At 54.9% G+C, this 18,240-nt stretch overlaps 2 protein-coding genes and 1 non-coding gene across 12 annotated transcripts in view; all 3 read right to left on the bottom strand.

Moving 5' to 3' along the window:
• Positions 1-19: 19 nt before the first annotated feature.
• On the bottom strand, positions 20-5,316 carry RCC1 (regulator of chromosome condensation 1). The gene is made up of 10 exons (XM_031595005.2): positions 4,876-5,316; positions 4,025-4,264; positions 3,761-3,948; positions 3,301-3,480; positions 3,110-3,206; positions 2,458-2,580; positions 2,085-2,231; positions 1,677-1,796; positions 1,091-1,243; positions 20-556 (listed from the first exon to the last, which is right to left on the bottom strand). Exons 2-10 carry the CDS (start codon positions 4,092-4,094, stop codon positions 381-383), a joined length of 1,254 nt encoding a protein of 417 aa, XP_031450865.1. The 5' UTR covers positions 4,095-4,264; positions 4,876-5,316; the 3' UTR covers positions 20-380.
• A 396-nt stretch (positions 5,317-5,712) lies between these two features.
• Positions 5,713-18,240, bottom strand: part of PHACTR4 (phosphatase and actin regulator 4) — a 41,711-nt gene continuing 29,183 nt past the window's right edge. For 8 of the 10 annotated variants that reach the window (XM_090124196.1, XM_090124200.1, XM_090124198.1 and 5 more), the window contains 12 exons: positions 16,785-16,949; positions 16,312-16,668; positions 13,313-13,892; positions 12,495-12,721; positions 11,899-12,049; positions 11,308-11,363; positions 10,490-10,551; positions 9,789-9,926; positions 9,074-9,150; positions 7,087-8,709; positions 6,873-6,915; positions 5,713-6,286 (listed from right to left, as the gene is read on the bottom strand). In XM_090124196.1, the coding sequence (XP_089980322.1) occupies positions 8,694-8,709; positions 9,074-9,150; positions 9,789-9,926; positions 10,490-10,551; positions 11,308-11,363; positions 11,899-12,049; positions 12,495-12,721; positions 13,313-13,892; positions 16,312-16,668; positions 16,785-16,949 (1,829 nt within the window). In that variant the 3' untranslated portion in view covers positions 5,713-6,286; positions 6,873-6,915; positions 7,087-8,693. The remainder of the gene's footprint in view (positions 6,287-6,872; positions 6,916-7,086; positions 8,710-9,073; positions 9,151-9,788; positions 9,927-10,489; positions 10,552-11,307; positions 11,364-11,898; positions 12,050-12,494; positions 12,722-13,312; positions 13,893-16,311; positions 16,669-16,784; positions 16,950-18,240) is intronic. The other 2 variants (XM_090124194.1, XM_090124191.1) reach the window with 2 other exon arrangements.
• LOC116230172 (small nucleolar RNA SNORA73 family) lies at positions 6,593-6,797 on the bottom strand. The gene has a single exon (XR_004167174.1). It is a non-coding gene; the product is annotated as a small nucleolar RNA SNORA73 family (small nucleolar RNA).

Here is an 18,240-nt window from a genome sequence, read left to right as displayed (position 1 = left end):
AGATTTTTTTTTTACCCCCCCCCCTTCCCCTCCCTCTTCCTCAATCAACCAAAATACTTTACATTTTCTTTAAAAAAATTCAACGTTAGCCACTGTACAGCTCCCAGGCTCCTGACCAGCCCCAAGCACACACAGCTTCCCTCCCCCTATTGCTATAACTTAATGTATAAAATCCATCCTCGCGGTGCCTCCCTTCCTAATGCAGGGAAGGCAACACGGAAACAGAAGACGGGGCACCTGAGAAGGCTCTGGGAGCCCTCTGCCTTCCCCCACTGTGGTTTGGGAGACAGCAGAGCTGGGAAGCAGCTCCCCAATGTGGGGCTGGTGGCAGGAGGAGACGCCCGTGGGCCCCGCGATCCCACTGCGCCCCAACGGAGTGATCAGCTCCGTGCCTTGTCCTGGACCAGCAGGACTGTGTGTTGGCCTCCGCTGGACACAGCCAGGACCAGGCGGTTCTCCAGCTGTTTCCCTGTCATCTCCACGGGGCTCCAGACATCCTCCTCTTCGCCAGTTCCCAGCTGGTGGTTGGTGCCCATTCCCCACGCGAATGCCCGTCCTGCAAAGGAGGTGATTGGGCTCTGGGTAAAAACAGCATCTGGAGCTGGGCAAAGGGGGTAACCAAAGGGTTCCAGAGGGGCAGGCAGGGGGGGGAGAGGAGGGAGGAGGCATTTGGGCCTCTCACGGAGCAGTATTTCATTGCATGGACTGCCTTAAAGCCAGCACTTCGCCCCCAAGGAGCAATGCCAACGCACCAACGTGCTGCCTGTTCTCACACCACAACAAATCCTTCCTGCAGCTGCAGATGCTGCATACAGCCCACCAAGAGCTCCCACAGCAGCAAGTTCACAGCTCAGTTCTCTGACCAGCCCCACTGGGTCAGCACGCTGTGACAAACCCCGCTGTCAAGTGCCCACAAAAACACGTGAGCAGCTGCTGCCCCTGGGCTGGGTGCTACCTGGGGGCTGCAGGAATGGGCTGAGTCCCAACCCAGTGTGTGATGGAGCTCTGGGAAGGGATGGGCTGGGAGGGGTGAGGAAAGGGTACAGGGCAGCTCCTGAGCCCCCCATGGCAGGGAGGCCCCAGCACTCACCATCACTGCTGACAGCGTAGCCGACCGATGCGCCACACGCGACAGAAGAGATGCTGGGGAGGTCTGGGATGACAGTGGGTGTGCTCTTCTCTTCTGCCCCTTCCCCGAGGCCCAGCCGGCCGTACTCAGCCCTGCCCAGGCTGTAAGCTTTACCTAGGGCACAACAGAGAGCAGAGAGGTGAAGTGAGGAGGGCAGAGAACACAGGAAGCTGGAGCCAGACCCTTCCTGCCCCAGGTCTGACCCTGGAGGAGCTGGGAGCATCACTCCTCCCTCCCACATCCCTCAGCAAACCCTCGATCCTACCCTGGGCTCCCCAGTGGGATACAGGACTCTAGGAGGGGGGTTTCTGTCATCATCCCTGCTTTTTGTTTCAAATCTGAGCCACCTTTTCAACAAGAGTACATTTCTGCAAAAGCCAAACAGCCCCTCCAACAGCTCACCCACAGACAACCACCACGCTGCCTCGGACACGAAGGACTCAGCACATTTCAGCATTTCACCTTCACCCCAACATCTCCCCAAAGGGATTGGGATCCCCGGGAGCCCTGCTCTGCTTGGCAGCCCCTCCATCCCACTGGTGCTCACCCTCTGAGTCCACGCAGACGGTGTGGTGCTGCCCACCAGAGAACCCGACCCAGGACTTGGTGGAGTTCTTGAAGGATGTCAGGTTCTGCGGGGAGAAGCAGGGCTCGGTGCCCTGGGTCCCTGCAGGGCGAGATGCACAAAGCCCAGCACATCAGGCACCAGCACTGAGCCATCCTCACAGGGCTGACCCCACTGATGCAGCCCAGCCCAGCCCAGCCCTGCTCCCCCAGTCCCAGTTAGCAAATTTCTCCTCACATCCACCAGCTGAAGGGGTTGGGAACTAAACCCCAAGTGTAATTTCCAGCTCCCACACGTCCTGCAATGGGCACTGGGTGTGCAATGTGGGCTCAGGGCATTTTGGAACCCCAGCAAAGGCAGGAGATCTGCAGGGATGCAAACAAAACTCACCCAGCTGGTGGTAGTTGGAGAGGCCGAAGCCATAGATGTGTCCTTCCCGTGTGATGGCAAAGGTGAAATAAGCCCCACAGAAAGCATCCTGGAAGCGCATCTTGCCTTTGCCTCTGACAGGGACACGCTGGGGGACCAGCAGGCGCTCTGGGGACAAGAAACAAAGCATCATATGAGAGCTTATGATTTACAACCTTTTCCTCTCCTCTCAGTTGCAAATCATTGAATTTAAGCAACCGATTTGCAAACAAGCCCTCGAGTAGCCAAGGAAGAGACAGAGTGCCTCTGCTCCTCAGCAAAGCTCTGCACAGAGCCCAAGGACACAGCCTGCTCGCCACAGCCCCCAATGTTTCTGAGCACCAAAGCCACTCACGCAGCCCCTTGCGTCCTCCTCTGTTGGAAAAGAGTGCTGGCACCCTGCCCAGCTGGCCCTGCTCGCCACAGCCACACGTGAACAGGTCGCCATCCACCGTCAGCATCACCAAATGGTCGTTCCCTGCAAAGAGACACTGGAGGTGAGAGCAGCAGTCACCCTCCAGATCTCACCTTGAAGCCCTATCCAAGCTTTCCAGGATTCTGTGACCTTTGGCAGCTTTAGGATCGTTTGACACACCTAAGATCTCTTCTTGGCAGAGGTTCCCCATTGGAAAGTTTCAGTGCATGGTTCAGAGGCACAGGAGCCCCCCAACCTCACCTGGATCCTGGACAAACTCCCTGGCTGCTCTGCTTGGCTTCCCCAGATCTAGAGAGGGCGAGTGCCCTGACCCTGTGGAGTGACGGGGCACTGCAAAGCGTTTTCAACCAACTGTTAAGCTAAACTGTAGAATAACTCTTAACTAACTGTCAAACATGTTAATATTTGACCCAATCTGAGTTTAAACCACCCCTAAGGCTAGAAGACACAGCGAAGCCCATCCTTGCACCCAGCTCAGTGCAGCTAAAAGTGGAAATAGGAAAGGAACTCACTGGACCTTCACCCCTTGCCCAAGGCTGAACAACCTGCCCTGCGAGCAGCCCTTGCTGACCTGAGACAATTTTAACAACGGGTACATTGAGCTGAAGCAGCGCAGGAACGGTGCTCTTCTTCATGGGCTCCAGCAGCCCGATCACCCCGTTGTTATCCTGGATGGAGAGACGGGTGCACAGAAATGAGTCACTGACACCACCCAGCAACCACCAGCAGAGCTTCCAGTGATTTTCCAAACAGCCAACGCACCCGGAAAGAACCCCAGATGAAAACCCTGCCGTCATCCGTCAGCGCGGCCGTGTGGCTGTCCCCTGCAGAGACCTGCACCACCTTCTCCTGCAGCTCCACGGGTCCTGGGGTGCACTCTGACCCTTCCTCCGAGGTGTCGCGCCCGAGGGCGCCTTCGTCATTGCAGCCAAAGGTGTAGATCTGTAACGAGAGAGCTGTGGTTAGGATGGGACGCAGAAGCTCCACGGGATGCATGCGAAGCCACGGGACAGGGACCCACCAGGCTGAGTTATCCCTCATCACCCCAAAAATCCCGAGGTCCAAAGAGGAGCCGGGGGGGGACAGACTGCAGCCCCAGCCACACTTGTGCAGAGCGAGGTGTGATTCAAACCCTGCTTCGGGACACAGCCAGGCTCCCTGTGCTTGCAGGGGGAGCTCAGCCCCCCACCCAGCCCCCCAGCAGCCCCCGAAGCGCACTCACCTTGCCCGTCTCGCTGAGGCACACGGTGTGCATCCCTCCTGCCTCCACCTGCACCATCAGCTCCGGCAGCTGCACCAGGGCCGGCTTCTTCCTCTCCATCACATCCTGCCCCAGGCCCAGCTGTCCCACGTCCCCCTGACCCAACACGAGCACCAGGCCGGGCTGCGTGCGGTGCGACGGGTGGCTGACTGAGGGCAGAAAGGACGGATGGAGCAGGAGGGAAAAGCACAGGGAATTATAAACCTACCCAAGGAGTTCTCTTACTTTTAAGTTTCTTCCTTTCGGGAGACTGCTCCAACACGGGGCTTTTCTTGGCAGCACGTTTTCCAGACATGTCGGTTGGGATCTGAGCAATGAAAGCTGCTCTGTTCGGGCTTTGCCCAGCCGGCAGAGTGCAGCTGTTGGTTGGCCTTCCTGGAGACAACCCCTGCGTGCCCCCTCCGCTGCAGTCCGGCTCCCGCTGACGGCACTGCCTTAGCACTCACACACCGACCCGTCCTCCCGCTTTGAGAAAACACAGATCGCCTTTTCACATTCGATCCCATTGCACTCGTGCGGAAATGAACCCCCTGCACTTCTTTGCACCGCGGAAAAGCTGCAGAGCCAGGCTGCGCCCCAAGCTTTGGGACTTCGAGTGCTCTGCCCAAAGCCCCCCCAGCACGCAGCGGCATCCCGCCCGGCCCCGCTGCACGGCTCGGGAGGTGGAACGGCCCCGGGAGGTGGAACGGCCCCCGGTGCGCCGCGCATCCCGTCAACCACGCCGCCCCCATCACGCGGGTTGGGGAAGGGGCCGGGGGGGCTGCGCGGCTTTTTGCTGCCAACCACGCAGCGCCCACACGGCAGGAAGGACCGAGGGCTCCGCTCCCAGCCCAGGAACACGCGCGGAGCCGCGGATTCGAACTTCCCGCTCGCCCTCCCCCCCCCCACCCCAAACTCCGCCGCTTCCCCTCCCCACGTGGGGCAGCGCAGGCCCGGCCTTTCCCGAACGCGAGCGGACGGCACGGCCACGGGAGCGGCACGGCCACGCGGAGCCCTCCCCCACCCCCACCCTATTCGACCCCCTCCTGCAGCCCCGCTCCGCGCCCCGACCCCCCGCCCCGTAGCCGCGCACCCACCTCCGCCGCTCCGCCGCCGCCGCTCCCGGCCCCGCGCTCCCCGCCCGGAGCATGCGCCGGGGCACGGCGGGCGTCACAGCGCCCCCTGGCGGCCGCGGAGGTCCGGGACCGCCTGCGCAGGGCACGGGAGGCTCCGTCCCTCCCATCCCGGGCCGATCGTCGCAGGAGGAGCCTAAAAATCCCCCAACACCCCGCGCTAAGACGGTCAACGTCCGTACGGCGATTCTCCCGGCTCTCACCTGATCGCGCTTTTCCCCCCGGAACGATCCGAAGAACCGCAGCGCACCGCTCCCCATCCTCCCCCACCCCAACAGCGAGAAGCCCTCGAGTTCTTTCTCCCCACCCTCGGCCATTCTCCCCTCGTTTCGCTCACCCCAAGCCCACCGCGTCCCCCTTTCCCAGCACCACAGCCGGGTGCTGCTCCCCGAACCACGCGGGGAAGCGATCCCACCAAGCAGAGCTACTTACAGTCCGGTTCCGAACGTTCAAAGGTCCAATAAAAGCAGCCAGCGGGTATAAAAGCAGCCGTTAAGTCCTTCGTTTAACAGAGGGAAACAACGCCTAAGTACGCTTACCAGGAATTACAACTTCTATCCCTAAAATAGGTCTAACGCTCCCCTCCCACCGCCAATGACCCGCTCAGCTCTACAGCACGGTACCAGAACACGTGGAGCATAACGACAGCAGGGCTGTGAGCTCCCTCTGCCAGCTCCAAAGAGGGGTGGGCAACCCAACCACACAGAGCCTCGAAATTTGAGAGGTTTTGTTGGTTTCTTGAGCTTCAGAGGATGACCCAGCAGCTCGCAGTCACACCACAGAAAATAACCACACAGCAGCGTTTCAAAGTCATTTATTTGTCAGGCACTGATGCAGATACATCTCAGAACACTCGCAGAAGAAATTCAGACCTCCCCAAATGGACACGCAGCACCTGCTGTGCCCATCTTACACAGCACGTTCCCACTGCAGCCCTCCTCCCCCAGCACCGGTTCTTCCTCAGCAGCTGCCTCTGCTTCTCAGCCTCCTGGTTGGGTGGAGGAGCACACAGTGCTGCTCAAAGATCTGCTTCTCCCAGCCGGTTTAACGAGGCACCCACCGAGCCCAGCGGCTCCCGTATGCTCTCATCACAAGGGCTCAAAACCCGCTGTGTTGGACCACGCAAACCCCAGGTGCAACAAGGGCCACCTCTGTACCAGCACTGCTTGGAGTGGGGGCAAGGAGCAGCGTGAAGCACGTGGTCTGAGAGCACCCCAACAGCCCCTCCCACACCGCTCCCAACTGCGCAGACCAGGTTGGATCGCACACTTCCGACATTCGGTTTTTTTTGCCACCACTCACACCGCTGTGCTCACTACATACTCACCGTCACGGCAGACAGAGCTGCTGACATTCAACTACAAACCTTCAGCGTCTGCAACAACAAAAGCATCAAGCAAACTTAATTACTTCACGGATTTTACTCCTTTTTTTGCGTGGCAGGAAACATACGATCCGTTCTGCTATCCCATTAGAGATGTGCTCATCAATTACAGCACAGCCACGTGCTCCCAGTGCACGCCCACCATCCCCCCCACCCCTGCACAGCACCCATATCCCAGCACTACACTCCATTCAGAGCACACAGCGCTGTGGGGCTGACCCACAACCTCAACAGCGGCTATCTTTAATCCTATCAGCACAGGAGGAACTCTACAGACCCCAAACCCGTTCGGCAAGGATGTGTTTCCTGCATGGTTTATCTCCTCTGTCACTGCCCGAGGGCTCAGAGAAGCAGTAGGAATATGCAGGCTGCAGGCACGAGGCCCGGCTTGTTCTCCAACGATGTGGAAGGGGAATATACGTCTCAGGCCCGAAGGCCTACGCTCCCGTGCGCCACACGGACAGAGCCGAGAGAGAGCTACTTCTCCGGGTGTCCTCGTTGGGTCATGGCCATATGGCGCCTCCTCCCCCCTCCGGCCCCATTCCCCTGCAGACAAACGGAACGCAGCGATACTCACAGCGGCAGCGGGCGGGGTTGGGCCGCGGGGCAGCACGACAGGCCTGGGGGAGAGGAGAAATGCTTGTGAGGGCCGGCGGGGCCTGGAGCATGGGCCCCCAGCAACCCTTATAGCCACCACAGTACACACAGGTAGAAACTAAAGCAGAAAATACGAACAATAAAAGCAAAGCCATAACAGGCCGCGCCCTGCCCTCCTTCCCACTACTGCCTACCTGCTCACGCCGCCGCTCACCGCCAAAAGAGAGCGAGCGCTGCTCCGCGCCGGTATTTATAGAACCAGTGGGGGCGGAGCCTGATCGCGCAGGCGCAATGAGCAGAACGCAGCGGGCCGTGTGCAAAGCGGCACGGCGGAAGGGAGCGGGCGGATTACGCGTGCGCAGTGCGAAAGCGGGAACGGCGGGCGCGCATGCGCAATAGGAAGGCGGGAACGGCGGGCGCGCATGCGCAATAGGAAGGCGGGAACGGCGGGCTCCTCCGTGAGGGGCGGTAGCGCTCCTGAGGCAGCCCCACACGCGTACACAAAGAAAGTCATCCGAAACGCAACCGGGGCAGCAGTTTAAAAAAAATATATAAAAAATAAAAAAAAAAATCCTAAAATACTTTTATTCAATAATTAAAATCTGTTGAGGAGACAGATATACAACGCAAATGATTGTAGGCTACAGCCGTGCTGTATGTGGGGAAGCTGTGAGGGCTCAGCAGGGGCAGAGCCAGGCCAGGCCTTCCCCTCCCCACAGCCCTGCAGTGCTGCGATCCTCCCTTCATGCTCAGTGCCATCATGTTTGTTTTGTGCACGATAACAACTATTTTTAAGGTCACTTTTCAAACCTCCTGCCCACACAGTGATATCATCAAGTTTCCAGTAGGTTTTGCTGTAAAAAATGAGACAAGGCAAGTTCAACCCTGATTTGGGAGAGTAAAAAAGAAACATCTGAGAGGAAGCAGCAATAAAAAGCACTGGCTGCTATCACAGCTTCCCCAAATTAAAGAGTTCATAAAAGGCAACAGTCATTTCCTGCTTCTGTCGTTTGTTAAATGAGCACAATTATCTCAGTACGATCCATCAGCATCACAGCGAGTGTGAGAGAGGAGGGAGGGAATGTTTTATGTCTTTGTGTTTTCATTTTGCTTGGGTTTGGTTTTTTTTTGTAGATTTTTTTGTGTTTTTTTTACAAAAAAAAAAAAAAAAAAAAAAAAAGACGCAGCATATGTTAATATCTATACAATTCCCTTCCAGGACAACAAACCGTTGGTCAGTAGTGATTCAGGACATGAAAGATAATGACAGACGTAAGCAAAGCCAAAAAAAAAACAACGAGTCTGATGTCAGTCGTCTGCCAGGACAGCGCCTGCACACAGCAAATACACACACGTGTCTCCTAGCACATCTCCATTCCTCAGCACTCCAGCACCAGAGCTGCTTTTTCTCCTCTTGGTAAGGAGGACACAAAGGGGTTGCTCCTAAAAGGAGTACGTGCAGCTGAGAGCTGGGCCTGGCACCACAGGAAGGGAGCTGGGGAAGGAACTGTTTGCCCATGTGTGCACGGTCTGGCAGGGATGCTGGAGCCAGAAGAGAGGCGTATTGCTGAGCTGCACGAGGTATAGTGTTCAGTTCCAGCCTGATGGCACTCGAGACGTGTTTGTTCCAGTGAAATGCTACATTCAGACAGGATCCCCCTTCCCTGGCTGAAAGCCCTTTTCTGGATTCGTTTTGAAGGCAAATCTTGGAAGAGTCGAGGTTCTGCCCTCGCTGTATTGCCTGGGAGAGGGATGCAGAGAACTTCCAGTCCTCTTGGGTCTCTTGTTCCCTCTTGGAAGATTATGGTCGGTGGTACCTAAAAGCCAAGTGAAAAAGCCAAGTGTCATCCTTGGAACTTGGGTTAAGCAGTTACTGAAGCATTACAGATCGCTGATAAGAATAAACTGAATGAGCTCTGAACTTTCAGCCCTCAGTGAAGCTGTTAACATCCAAAGTTTTCACCTCTGCCTTAGAAAGCTCTTGTGCTCTGCAAACGCAGCTCAGCCACGGGGGGCCACGATACACAGGTTACTTCTGTCTAGGGAATGTTGTTTTTCCTAGATAAGCAGGCAATGTGGAGCCTAAAAGCAGGATCTCAGCATTCCGTGATCCTTGTGGAGGTACAGTGCACCCTGCTAGGGTTGATACTATAGGCACCATAATGGTATGTGCTCACTCACCGTGTGAACTGCTTGCTCTCCTCATGGACTTCCATTTCACAGCTCTTAAACTCATTTAGCTCCTTCCGGATGGCAGCCTGCATGAGAAGAGAGAGAGCTGTTATCTCCTGCTAGAGCATACCACCCTCTCTCACCATTTTAAGGGAGCTTTAGACATGGGAAGAAGGCACTGTGGCTCCAGCATTCCTGCTCTGGGCTGATATCATCTTTTGGTGGTAAAGTGAAGAGTAACAGCAGATTTTAAACATAAGCCTGAATCCCTCAGCATCTTTAAGTAGAGGAAGAAGCTCAGATTGCAGCAGCCACCCCCACCTTTCACAGTCACTTCACACCAGGCTGTTTAACCTGCCCCACCTCCTCCGCACCCAGGGCTGGGCAGTCCCACAAGAGGCCAGGGAAGGTGACAACAGGTATCTTCCCTGCCAGCTTGCCTTAGCCTGCTTCAGCCTGTGAGGAACCACACTCCTCCAACCAACACCCTGCACCCTGCATCCTCAGAAGCCAGTGCAGGGCAGACGTGCAGGTTCCGTGTCCCCTTGGAGGGGACAGGAAGCAGGGCTGAGTCCAGCACACAAGGGCGAACGGGCACTGCTGGTAGTGGGTGGGGTGCCAGAGGTGGAAAGAACAAAGCAATTCACCTTGGCTCTCACCCTTTTGTTTGGGACATCCGATCTGACTCCCTGCCCCTCCCTGGGGCCAGGGCACTCCCTGTTACCTTGTCAGCAGGTGTAAGCTTTGTCCACGGCTTATCTGCTCTCCGGTCGTAGTCTTGAGCATCTGTTACTTCCACATACTCGTTGAACCTCAGGATCTTCCTGGCCTGCAGCTCTGCCACTGTAGGCCTTTGGCTAAGCTGAACACAAGAATGAAAGCAGTTTGTGCCTTGTCCCCAGAGCAGCTCAGGACCAGTCACTCCATGCACAGCAAAGAGCGGTTCCCTCACTGGTCCTGAACCACAGATACTGAGCTCCTACTGGCATTCATGGGAAGCTTTTCCCCAGCAATGAGTCACAGCAGAGTGTAACCTGGGCACCATAGCTAAAGCAGCCGTTGCTCTGCACAACTTCTCTCAAGCTGCTGTTACTTTGGAAATGGATTTGAGGAGCCTGATGTGAACATTGTAGCCACTGAATTACGGTTCTACAGGCAGGCCAGCATCCCTTTCAAGTGCCAGGTGCCAAGTTTAGTTCCCATCTAGCTTGTTACACTTGATACCAGCTCAAATCTGTCAGTGCCAAACCTGTTTGTGGTGCCAAGAGCTCTGACAACCCACATTCCAAAGTCACCGCGGTCAGAGGGCGCTGGGGACAATGGCACAACAGCCCCGTGACTTCACCCACAGCCAGGCACCTCACGGCCACCGCCAACCCCCACAGCTCTGCCAGATGGCCATGGCAGCACGGCAGCCTGCAGTACCTTTCTGGTGAGCCTGCGTTTGATCTCTCGCTTCTCAGCCTGACGATCAGCTTCATTTTTCGCTGCCAAGTGGAAAAAACAAACAAACGTTTTTTTCCCCCCCCTCTGTAAGCATCGCAAGCTTTGAGAAGTGCCTTCTGTCAATACCCTTCCTCACCAGCAGCCCACTGAATGACAGTGGTCCTGTGGGCCTTAACGCAGTGTGAATGAGTCATTCTCTCCAGCTTTCTGTGTATTTAAGATTAATGGCCATTCCCTCAAAACCACTTTGCAGATTACTCCTCCCCCAAGCTATTATAGTAATAGTTTTGAAGAGAAAAGCAGTGCAGATAAATATTTAAAACTTCCTGAACTAACATTTCCCTTTCCCCAATATGTTTATTTAAAACTTTTGCAGAACAAGGTATGGCCAAAAGAAACAGCGCTCACTGAACAATGAACTTTTTGGATCATGCAGGACAATGCTGTAATGTCTGGGCCACAAAGAGAAGTCTAGTCCAAACAAAAACTTTGCTGTGCAACTTCAGAGCAGTCTTAACCAAATTTGCACACCTTTCCCTGAGCTATCAGGCAGGGGATGGGCAGCCTTTCCATAATGTGGTGCTCTGAGCTGTACTGTGTGCTGTGCCTGCTACGGTCTGATTTTCACCAGTCAGTAAAAATCAGCAGAACTGCTTTACCACAGTGATATAACCAAAGCACAAGCCTCCATCGCTACGTTTCAAGCAGAATCCACGTAGACTTGGACTAAAATGTCAGATGAAAAACAAGGCAGCTTTTACTTCACTACTTAGAGCCACTAGAGAAGTGCTACTCACGCTGAAGTATGTTCCTCTGCTCCAGTTCTTCTGCTGTGGGCCTCTGACTCAGTCGCCTAAAGAAAAGCATGGCAAGAGCATCGTGTGTTATCTGCTCATCCATCAGCAGGGCACAAAGACCACAGCCTCTGCTCTCCTGCTCTCGGCTCTCCTCCCCTCCATTCCATCAGCAGCTCACCCACAAGCCCAAGACAGGAAGGCACTACAACCTGTCAGAAGCTCATGGATAACTTCTAGTGCTGTCAAGCAGACAGGCTGGAATATCAACAGCCTGAGCATCAGCAGCCTCCAGCTGTTCACATCTTTATATGCCAACTGTATTTTACAGCAGTAATGCTTCTGTAGTCCTTGAGATTCTCCCTTCCCAAGACATTTAACATCTGTAAACAGCACTGTTAGGAGACATTGCTCAACTGCTCTGCTCCAGGAGAGACTTCCAGCCTTGGTAACTGAGGGGAAAGCAGTGCTGAGCCTCCAGCCCTGACCCAGAAGCCCTGCCCAACCACCTGCCATGCTGCAGCAGAGGCTGCTTGGACAAGCAGCAGCTTGTGCCCACGGTTCAGACACACCACCCTCCTCCATTCCTTGTACCTGATCAGGGTCGTCCCGATCTGCTGCCGAATTTCATTCCACTCCTCTTTGCTTTTCCGAGGGAAGACAATCTTTTCCTCCTGCACTGTGGTGGTGTTCCCCAGTTTTATTGCCAGCGTGTCTTTCCTCTTCACTTTGTTAGCCAGCGTGCCTGCGGGGAGGGAGAGGGATGGGATGGGACTGAAGACTGCAGTGCCTGAGAGCAGTGAAATGAGCCACTGGCAGTTGTGCTTCCCCTAGGGCTTGCTTTCCCAGCTCACTACAGCTCCCAGCTTGCTGGGTCTGATCACTACAGCAACAGCCAGCATCCCTGTGCCGTGCCCCTCCAGCTGAAGGGGTGGGACAGCACAGGCCACCTGCAGCTGGAGGGGGATCAGCAACCTGCAGCCAGAGGGGCAGCATCTTGTCAGATGAGCATCCAGGTTTGGCTGCCGTAGCCTTTGAAAAGGTAGGGGAGAGGACACGTGGTGCATCATGAAACCAAGAGCCAGCTGCTTTGAAGCGCTGTGTGAACTGCTCTTTGATACCGAGCTCAATACAGCCAGGCACAAGCTCAGCAGAGAAAAAAAAGGACAGCTGCAATGTCAAAGCCTTACTGTTATGGCTTTCATCTTCTTCCTCATCCTCCTCCTCATCTTTGTACAGGATGGGCCCTTCGGAGTCAGAGTCACTCATCCCTTCCTCTCCCTCCTGCTCCTCCGGCAGGACCTGGGGCACCAGCATTGGGATGATGGTGATGGATGGCACGTCCCCGATATACACACGTGGGCCTGAATTCTGCTCCTCTTCCTGGTCCTCCTCTTCCTCTTCCTCATCGTCTGGACTAACGAGAAGCACACTATTACATCTCTTTGCACACCCCACAGATGATGCCCTGTTGGCTCCACTCAGCCCACTGAAGGCGGGACGATGAGGAGCCCAGGAGCAGGAAGAGCAGCCCCAGCCTTGTGATCCCCCAGCATCCCCTCTCCTCAGAGCACAGAGTAAAAGACAGAGACACTGCAGAAAAACCCAGCCCTGAGACTTTCGAGTTCAACTCCGTTATAACACAGGACAGTCCTTCTCCCACTTCTGTTTTGCAAAAGGGAAGACTAAGCAGGCCACAAATGGATGAAATCCAGGATCTTGTTTTGTCTTAGCGCAATTAAAGCCAGCCCAGATCCCTGGCACCAGCCTACATTTGTACTCTGGAATACATTTCCCTTTGTGAGTGATGAAATACCAGAATCAGGGTTAATTTCCTGAGAAGATGTATCAGGTTCCTAAGAGGCTGAAACGGATTCAGCCAACAGGCAAAATGGCTGCAGACAAAGCACCCAGCCCAGCACACGGTCTCTCACCATCACAGCCCTGCGGTGCCAGCACTGTGCCTTGCTGTGAACCACCACCACCACCACGCACCACAGCTACTCACACTTTCAGCATCTCGATGGTGACCGGCAGGGACCTCGTCCTGCCCAGCGTGCCGTTGTCCTCCCCAAGGCCATCGTTCTCAAAGAGCAGAGAGTGAGCTCTGTGCGAGCCTTCGGCAGGGGGGGTGACGGGCAGGGGACTGGCCAAGGCCTGCTGGATCCGGATGTGCAGAGGGATTTGGGGCAGACGGGGCAGCCCAGGAGGTTCACCAAAGCCTTGCTCTGCCGTCCGCTTCGATGCCTCCAGGGACCTGAAGTCTTTGGGAGGAGGGGGGGTCTCCTTGGGCAGGTCCAGGGAGCGCGGGGCATCCACGATAGGGGTGGAGTTGGGCAAGGGCATGCGTGGAGGTTCTGGAGGGATGTGTGTGGGCAGCGGTGGGGATGGTGAGGGCGGTGGGTACGTGGGTGCCATGTGCAGTGGGAGCAGTGAGGGACGGCTCGCTGTCACTGTCCAGTCACCTGGGGGCTTGGAGGGGAGGGCTGTCTCCGGTGGGTTGGTAGGCAGGAGGCCTCTCTTCGGTGGGAGAGGAGGGGAAGGCTTGGACAAGCCTGTGCCACTGTTTATTGCTTGAGAAAGTTCCGCTGAAAACAAAACAAAACAAAATACACAAAGGGTGTTTGCCAGATTCCCTTTGCTAGCATGGAACAAGCATAGCGAAGTGCACAGGTGCCAGAAATAAACAGATTGCAAGCCTCTACTGCAGCAAAGGTGAGACTTGGGAGAGCAGCCAGAATCAAGCAGGCTGGGAGAGGTCTGGGCATCCTGCTGCTTCGGGGAGAACAGCAGCAGCCCTCCAGTGACAGCAGATGGAGCTCGACCTGATCCAGCTCTGCCTCAGCCAAGGTATGCAAAGCACTTTGTGGCTGTATTCACAGTTTTGTTTGCAAAGGGATCAGAGACAACCATGGCAACCCAGACTCCAGCTGTATTAACAACTCCCTCGCACATTCAACAGCTTTGGGGAAATCTCACCTGAAGGCAAAAGTCAGCAGAACTGAAGGCAGCAAGATGCTCTCCACCTTTCCCCTCACCTGCCAGCCCCAGCCCACGGACACCGTGCCACCTGCAGGTGATGGTCACAGAGTGGTGGCCCTAAGCAGGAGCTGGAGGAACCTGCAGCCCCCGGCACCACGAGAGGGTGCTGTGAGCAGGGAGAGCTGCGCTGAGATAAGACTGCATAGCTGCAGAGAGGTGAGCACATTTTTGGGATGTTTTGCATTTTTAGACTTCCCTTTTGTAGATTAAGAGTCAGATTGTGCAAAACACCGAGTGCCCTCAGCTCCCATCAGCCTCAGCCCAGAGAGTTTCAGGATCCTCTCAGCAGTGCTCCAAGCTGGTGGGACCAGGCTCGAGTCACTCTTAGGAAAGGGCAGACAGATTTTGAAAGGGACCAGATGGTTGGCAGAAGGAAGAGGAGATGGAGAAGGGTCAGGTGCCACTCAAAGCATGCCCTCCATGAGAAGAGCCCCCTGTACGGCACAGCTGCTGCCCCAGCCCTCAGCCTTGCTTTCAGCTCCTGCATGCCTGGAGTCAGAGCGTGCATCAGAGACCGGCAGAGAGCTCACAAAGCCAATTCCACTGCTGCTGTTTATCCACAGCAACATAACAAGGCTTACACAGCAGTGACAGCACGCATGCTGCAGTTACAGCCCATCATGCAGGGAATGCGCAGCCCTGCAGAGAGAAGCAAAACCTCTCTGCATCTGCATTTGCACCCAGGCAACACTGCAGGTCCAGCTGCTCCCCTCCACATCCCTGCACCCAGTGTGTGGGAGAGGGCTGGGGCCGAGCACAGGTTTGACAGACTGCTGTCTTCAGCCACGTTTTTTGTACCACAAGTACCTCCTGCAATTAGCATCGGGGCATTTCAAATACCACCTCTGATGTGTGCAAGCAGCTTAAAGAAAACAAGAAAGTATTTCATCAAGCGCTCAGGCATGGTCAGACTAATCAAGCTGGTCTGGCATACGGGAGTGTTTAATACCATAGCAAAGTTGCTTGCAAAACCTGCTAGAGCAAGAAGCCCCAAACAGAACGGAGGGATGCAGCCCGTGCTCCAAGCAGTGGCTCAGGCTGCTTCACACAGTGTAGGCTCCCAGCACTGCCTCCCCAACCACACCTGGGTAACGCCTCCAGTTTCTGTGATAACAATGCAGATGTGTCTCACTGATTGGCTCAGGAACCTCCCTCCTGACCTGCACTAACTGACCCAACCCAAAGGTCAGCAGGGCTGTGCCACACAGCAGCTTATCACATGGACTGAAGTTGTCTCATTTATCCCAGCAGTGCTGCACCTTTAAGGCCTATAAAGATCTTGAGCAGAGCAGGACCTCGCTCTGCTTTAAGAAGCTCTCTCCAAATCACCTCCTTGGAAAGCTGAAGAATTAAATATCTCAAAGTGTGAAGATTCATCTCGAATTACACAAGAGCATTCACCCGTGGGACTGGTCATAGGACTCGTGACTAACATGGCAATATCCTGTACAGACCTCAGAGGAGGTGCCTGACTATAACCAGTAAGTTTGAACCACCCCTGCCAGCACCTGGCACACCAGCCATAGCACACATTGCTCAGCATGATGTGGATTTTTGTTTAATTGATGCTAAATGCATTGATTCTCATTGACTACAGCTCTGCACAGCAAAAATCTCACACGCCATCTACCACTCCCAGCTGTTCACAGATGAATCCCAGCTCTGAGTGAAGCATCAGCATTTAAAGACAGTCTTAAAACTCCTTGCACTACTGCAAAGCAGGCAGGGATTCCCTCCTGCAGGTAATGCTGGAGGAGTGCATGTCTGACACACTGGATGGCTTATGGCAGGTAATGACACTGTCCCAGCACACGTGTGCCTGGGCTAAAACATTTCAAGTGCAGGCTGGGCTGCTCTGGGGAAAAACTGCCCGACATTCACGATAAATCCACACCGTAATAAAGGAAGAGATTCTCAGAGGGAGAGCTTGAGAACGCCCACTGCAGCAGCTTTGGAGGCACTTACCTATCACGGAGCTGCTGTTCCTGTTGGTGGGTTTGGGTGGGGGGACAGGGGGCTGTTTGGCAGGGGCTGTGCTGGTTGTACTCGTAGGAGCAGTAGTGTTGGCACTGGTGAGAACAGGGGGCAGAGTCCTGGGGGCTGGGGAGGGGGCAGCTGTGGAAACGACTGTCTTTGCCACGGCGGGAGCTGCAGTGGAGGGGTCAGTTTTTGCAGTGCTGCTGGCAGGTGGGGGATCCTTTCCCTGCGGCTCATTTGCCTCCTGGGAAGTGGAGGGAGGTCTTTTGGGAGGAAGCAGAGGCTGGCGGAGCTGTGGCTCCTGAGGCGGCTCTGATTCGGAACCAGGATGGCTGCTGGACGAACCTGCAAAGAGATGCAGTATAAGAGACCAGAAGGCAGCGAAGGAGACGAAAAGAATCAGATGAGAGTTCAAAGCCAGCGCTGTAAGAATCCCATTTTGCATGCAGCTGGTTTCTTACTGTGTCTTTTCTTCGGTTCCTCAACCAGAACAGACTTCCTAAGGCTGGAGGACCTCGTGGCCTCCTCTTCCTGGCTGTGCAGGTTACCGACCCCAGGACCACCAATGGGCACCGTGTGGCCATTCTTCAGTGCAGACGGATTCACCTTGTCTGGTTCTTCACCATCTGCGAGGGGTGGGAGGAGAGAAGCAAACAGAAAACATTCAGAAAGCGCAAGACAGAGGGGACACGGCTGAGGTGAGCTGCTATCGATCTGCACCACTTTCTCCCTGGATTCAGGAACAGCAGATCTTCAGTCTGCCTTCTGCAGAGGAGAGCACAGCAACGCCAACTGGAGCTTGAGCTGAGAGCTCTTTGTTTCATTAGCAGCAAGCAGAATAGTACAGTACTGTACCCCATCAAGCAGGGCTTTCTTCAGCAGCTCCTTAATCTCCCACCTTATTTAGAAAGAATGCTACCACACTTAAAAACCAATGGACTAGGAAGCTGCCATCACACCTCCAGCAGCTTCCACACCAACTCACCTCAGCAGAAATCACACATTCTGTGCTGCAATGCAAAATCCAGCACTAGCCAAGTCACACACTGCACATGAAACAACAGATGCTCACAGTGCCTTAACGTGTGTTGAACCACCTCTATTTTCCTTACAATTCCAACCCTGAATTCGGCACAAAGATCACGTTTTGCTCTATGCAAAACATCCCACATCCACTCTAATGGGGCAGTGCCTGTTCTGACTGTTGGGTGCCTGTCTGGGTGTTGTACTGAGGGATGGGGGTTAGTGAGGAAATATTTGTGGTAGGTGGACGATTGGATGGGATGATCTTGGAGGTCCTTTCCAACCTTGGAGCTTCTATGATTCTGTGACTAGTTTCCTTCTTAAAGTAAAAAGAACCTTGGCATTTTCAGCCTGCCATCTCTCAGACAATTACAGCTCAGCATTAAGTGCCTGCCAGGTGTCAGACCTACTATGTGCTATTCCAGCTTCGGACTGATTCCCCAGACCTCCTTCCCCACACCAGGGAGCTGAACACAAAGCACCAAGCTGAAAGCTCGCCAGGTTTTCTTTTCTGCAGCAAAACAGCATTGGTTCCTGCGAGGAGATGCAGAGCAGCTCTGCCCTGAAATGCAGGAAGCGCAGACAGCAGCAAGAGGGAGTTTCCTCCCCAGCCAGGGCTGAAACTCAAGAGATGAGCTGCAGCTTTTTATAGCAGTAATTGCCTCTGGCAAGCTGAAGCTTTCAGCAGAGGAGGCAGACCAGCACGATCTTGCTTCCCCTTAGTCATTCACACCTGGCATGCCCTTCTCAAGCAGAGCAGGGTGTTCCTGCTGCCCTCCTCACACCATTTCACCCTGCACTCCACTTCCAGGGCCACCACCAGGCTCAGGAGCAGCAGCTCGGGTCTCCTCCCTAAAAGCTTCTGGATTTTTTGGCACTACCAACTTGCCTAAG

Source organism: Phasianus colchicus, chromosome 24, assembly GCF_987193195.1.
Source record: "Phasianus colchicus chromosome 24, bPhaCol1.hap1.1, whole genome shotgun sequence".
Lineage (NCBI taxonomy): Eukaryota > Metazoa > Chordata > Aves > Galliformes > Phasianidae > Phasianus > Phasianus colchicus.
The sequence above is the reverse complement of the archived record's forward strand: the minus strand, read 5'-3'. Positions and strand labels throughout refer to the sequence as shown.

Bases quoted from the DNA above. Each gene is read 5' to 3' on its own strand.
- RCC1 (XM_031595005.2), bottom strand. From the start codon at position 4,094: ATGTCTGGAAAACGTGCTGCCAAGAAAAGCCCCGTGTTGGAGCAGTCT. The intron at 2,581-3,109 runs GTCAGCAAGGGC...GTCTCTTTGCAG, and splicing joins CGTTGTTAAAATTGTCTCAG to GGAACGACCATTTGGTGATG. The intron at 1,244-1,676 runs GTGAGCACCAGT...GTTGTGCCCTAG, and splicing joins CGTCTGCGTGGACTCAGAGG to GTAAAGCTTACAGCCTGGGC.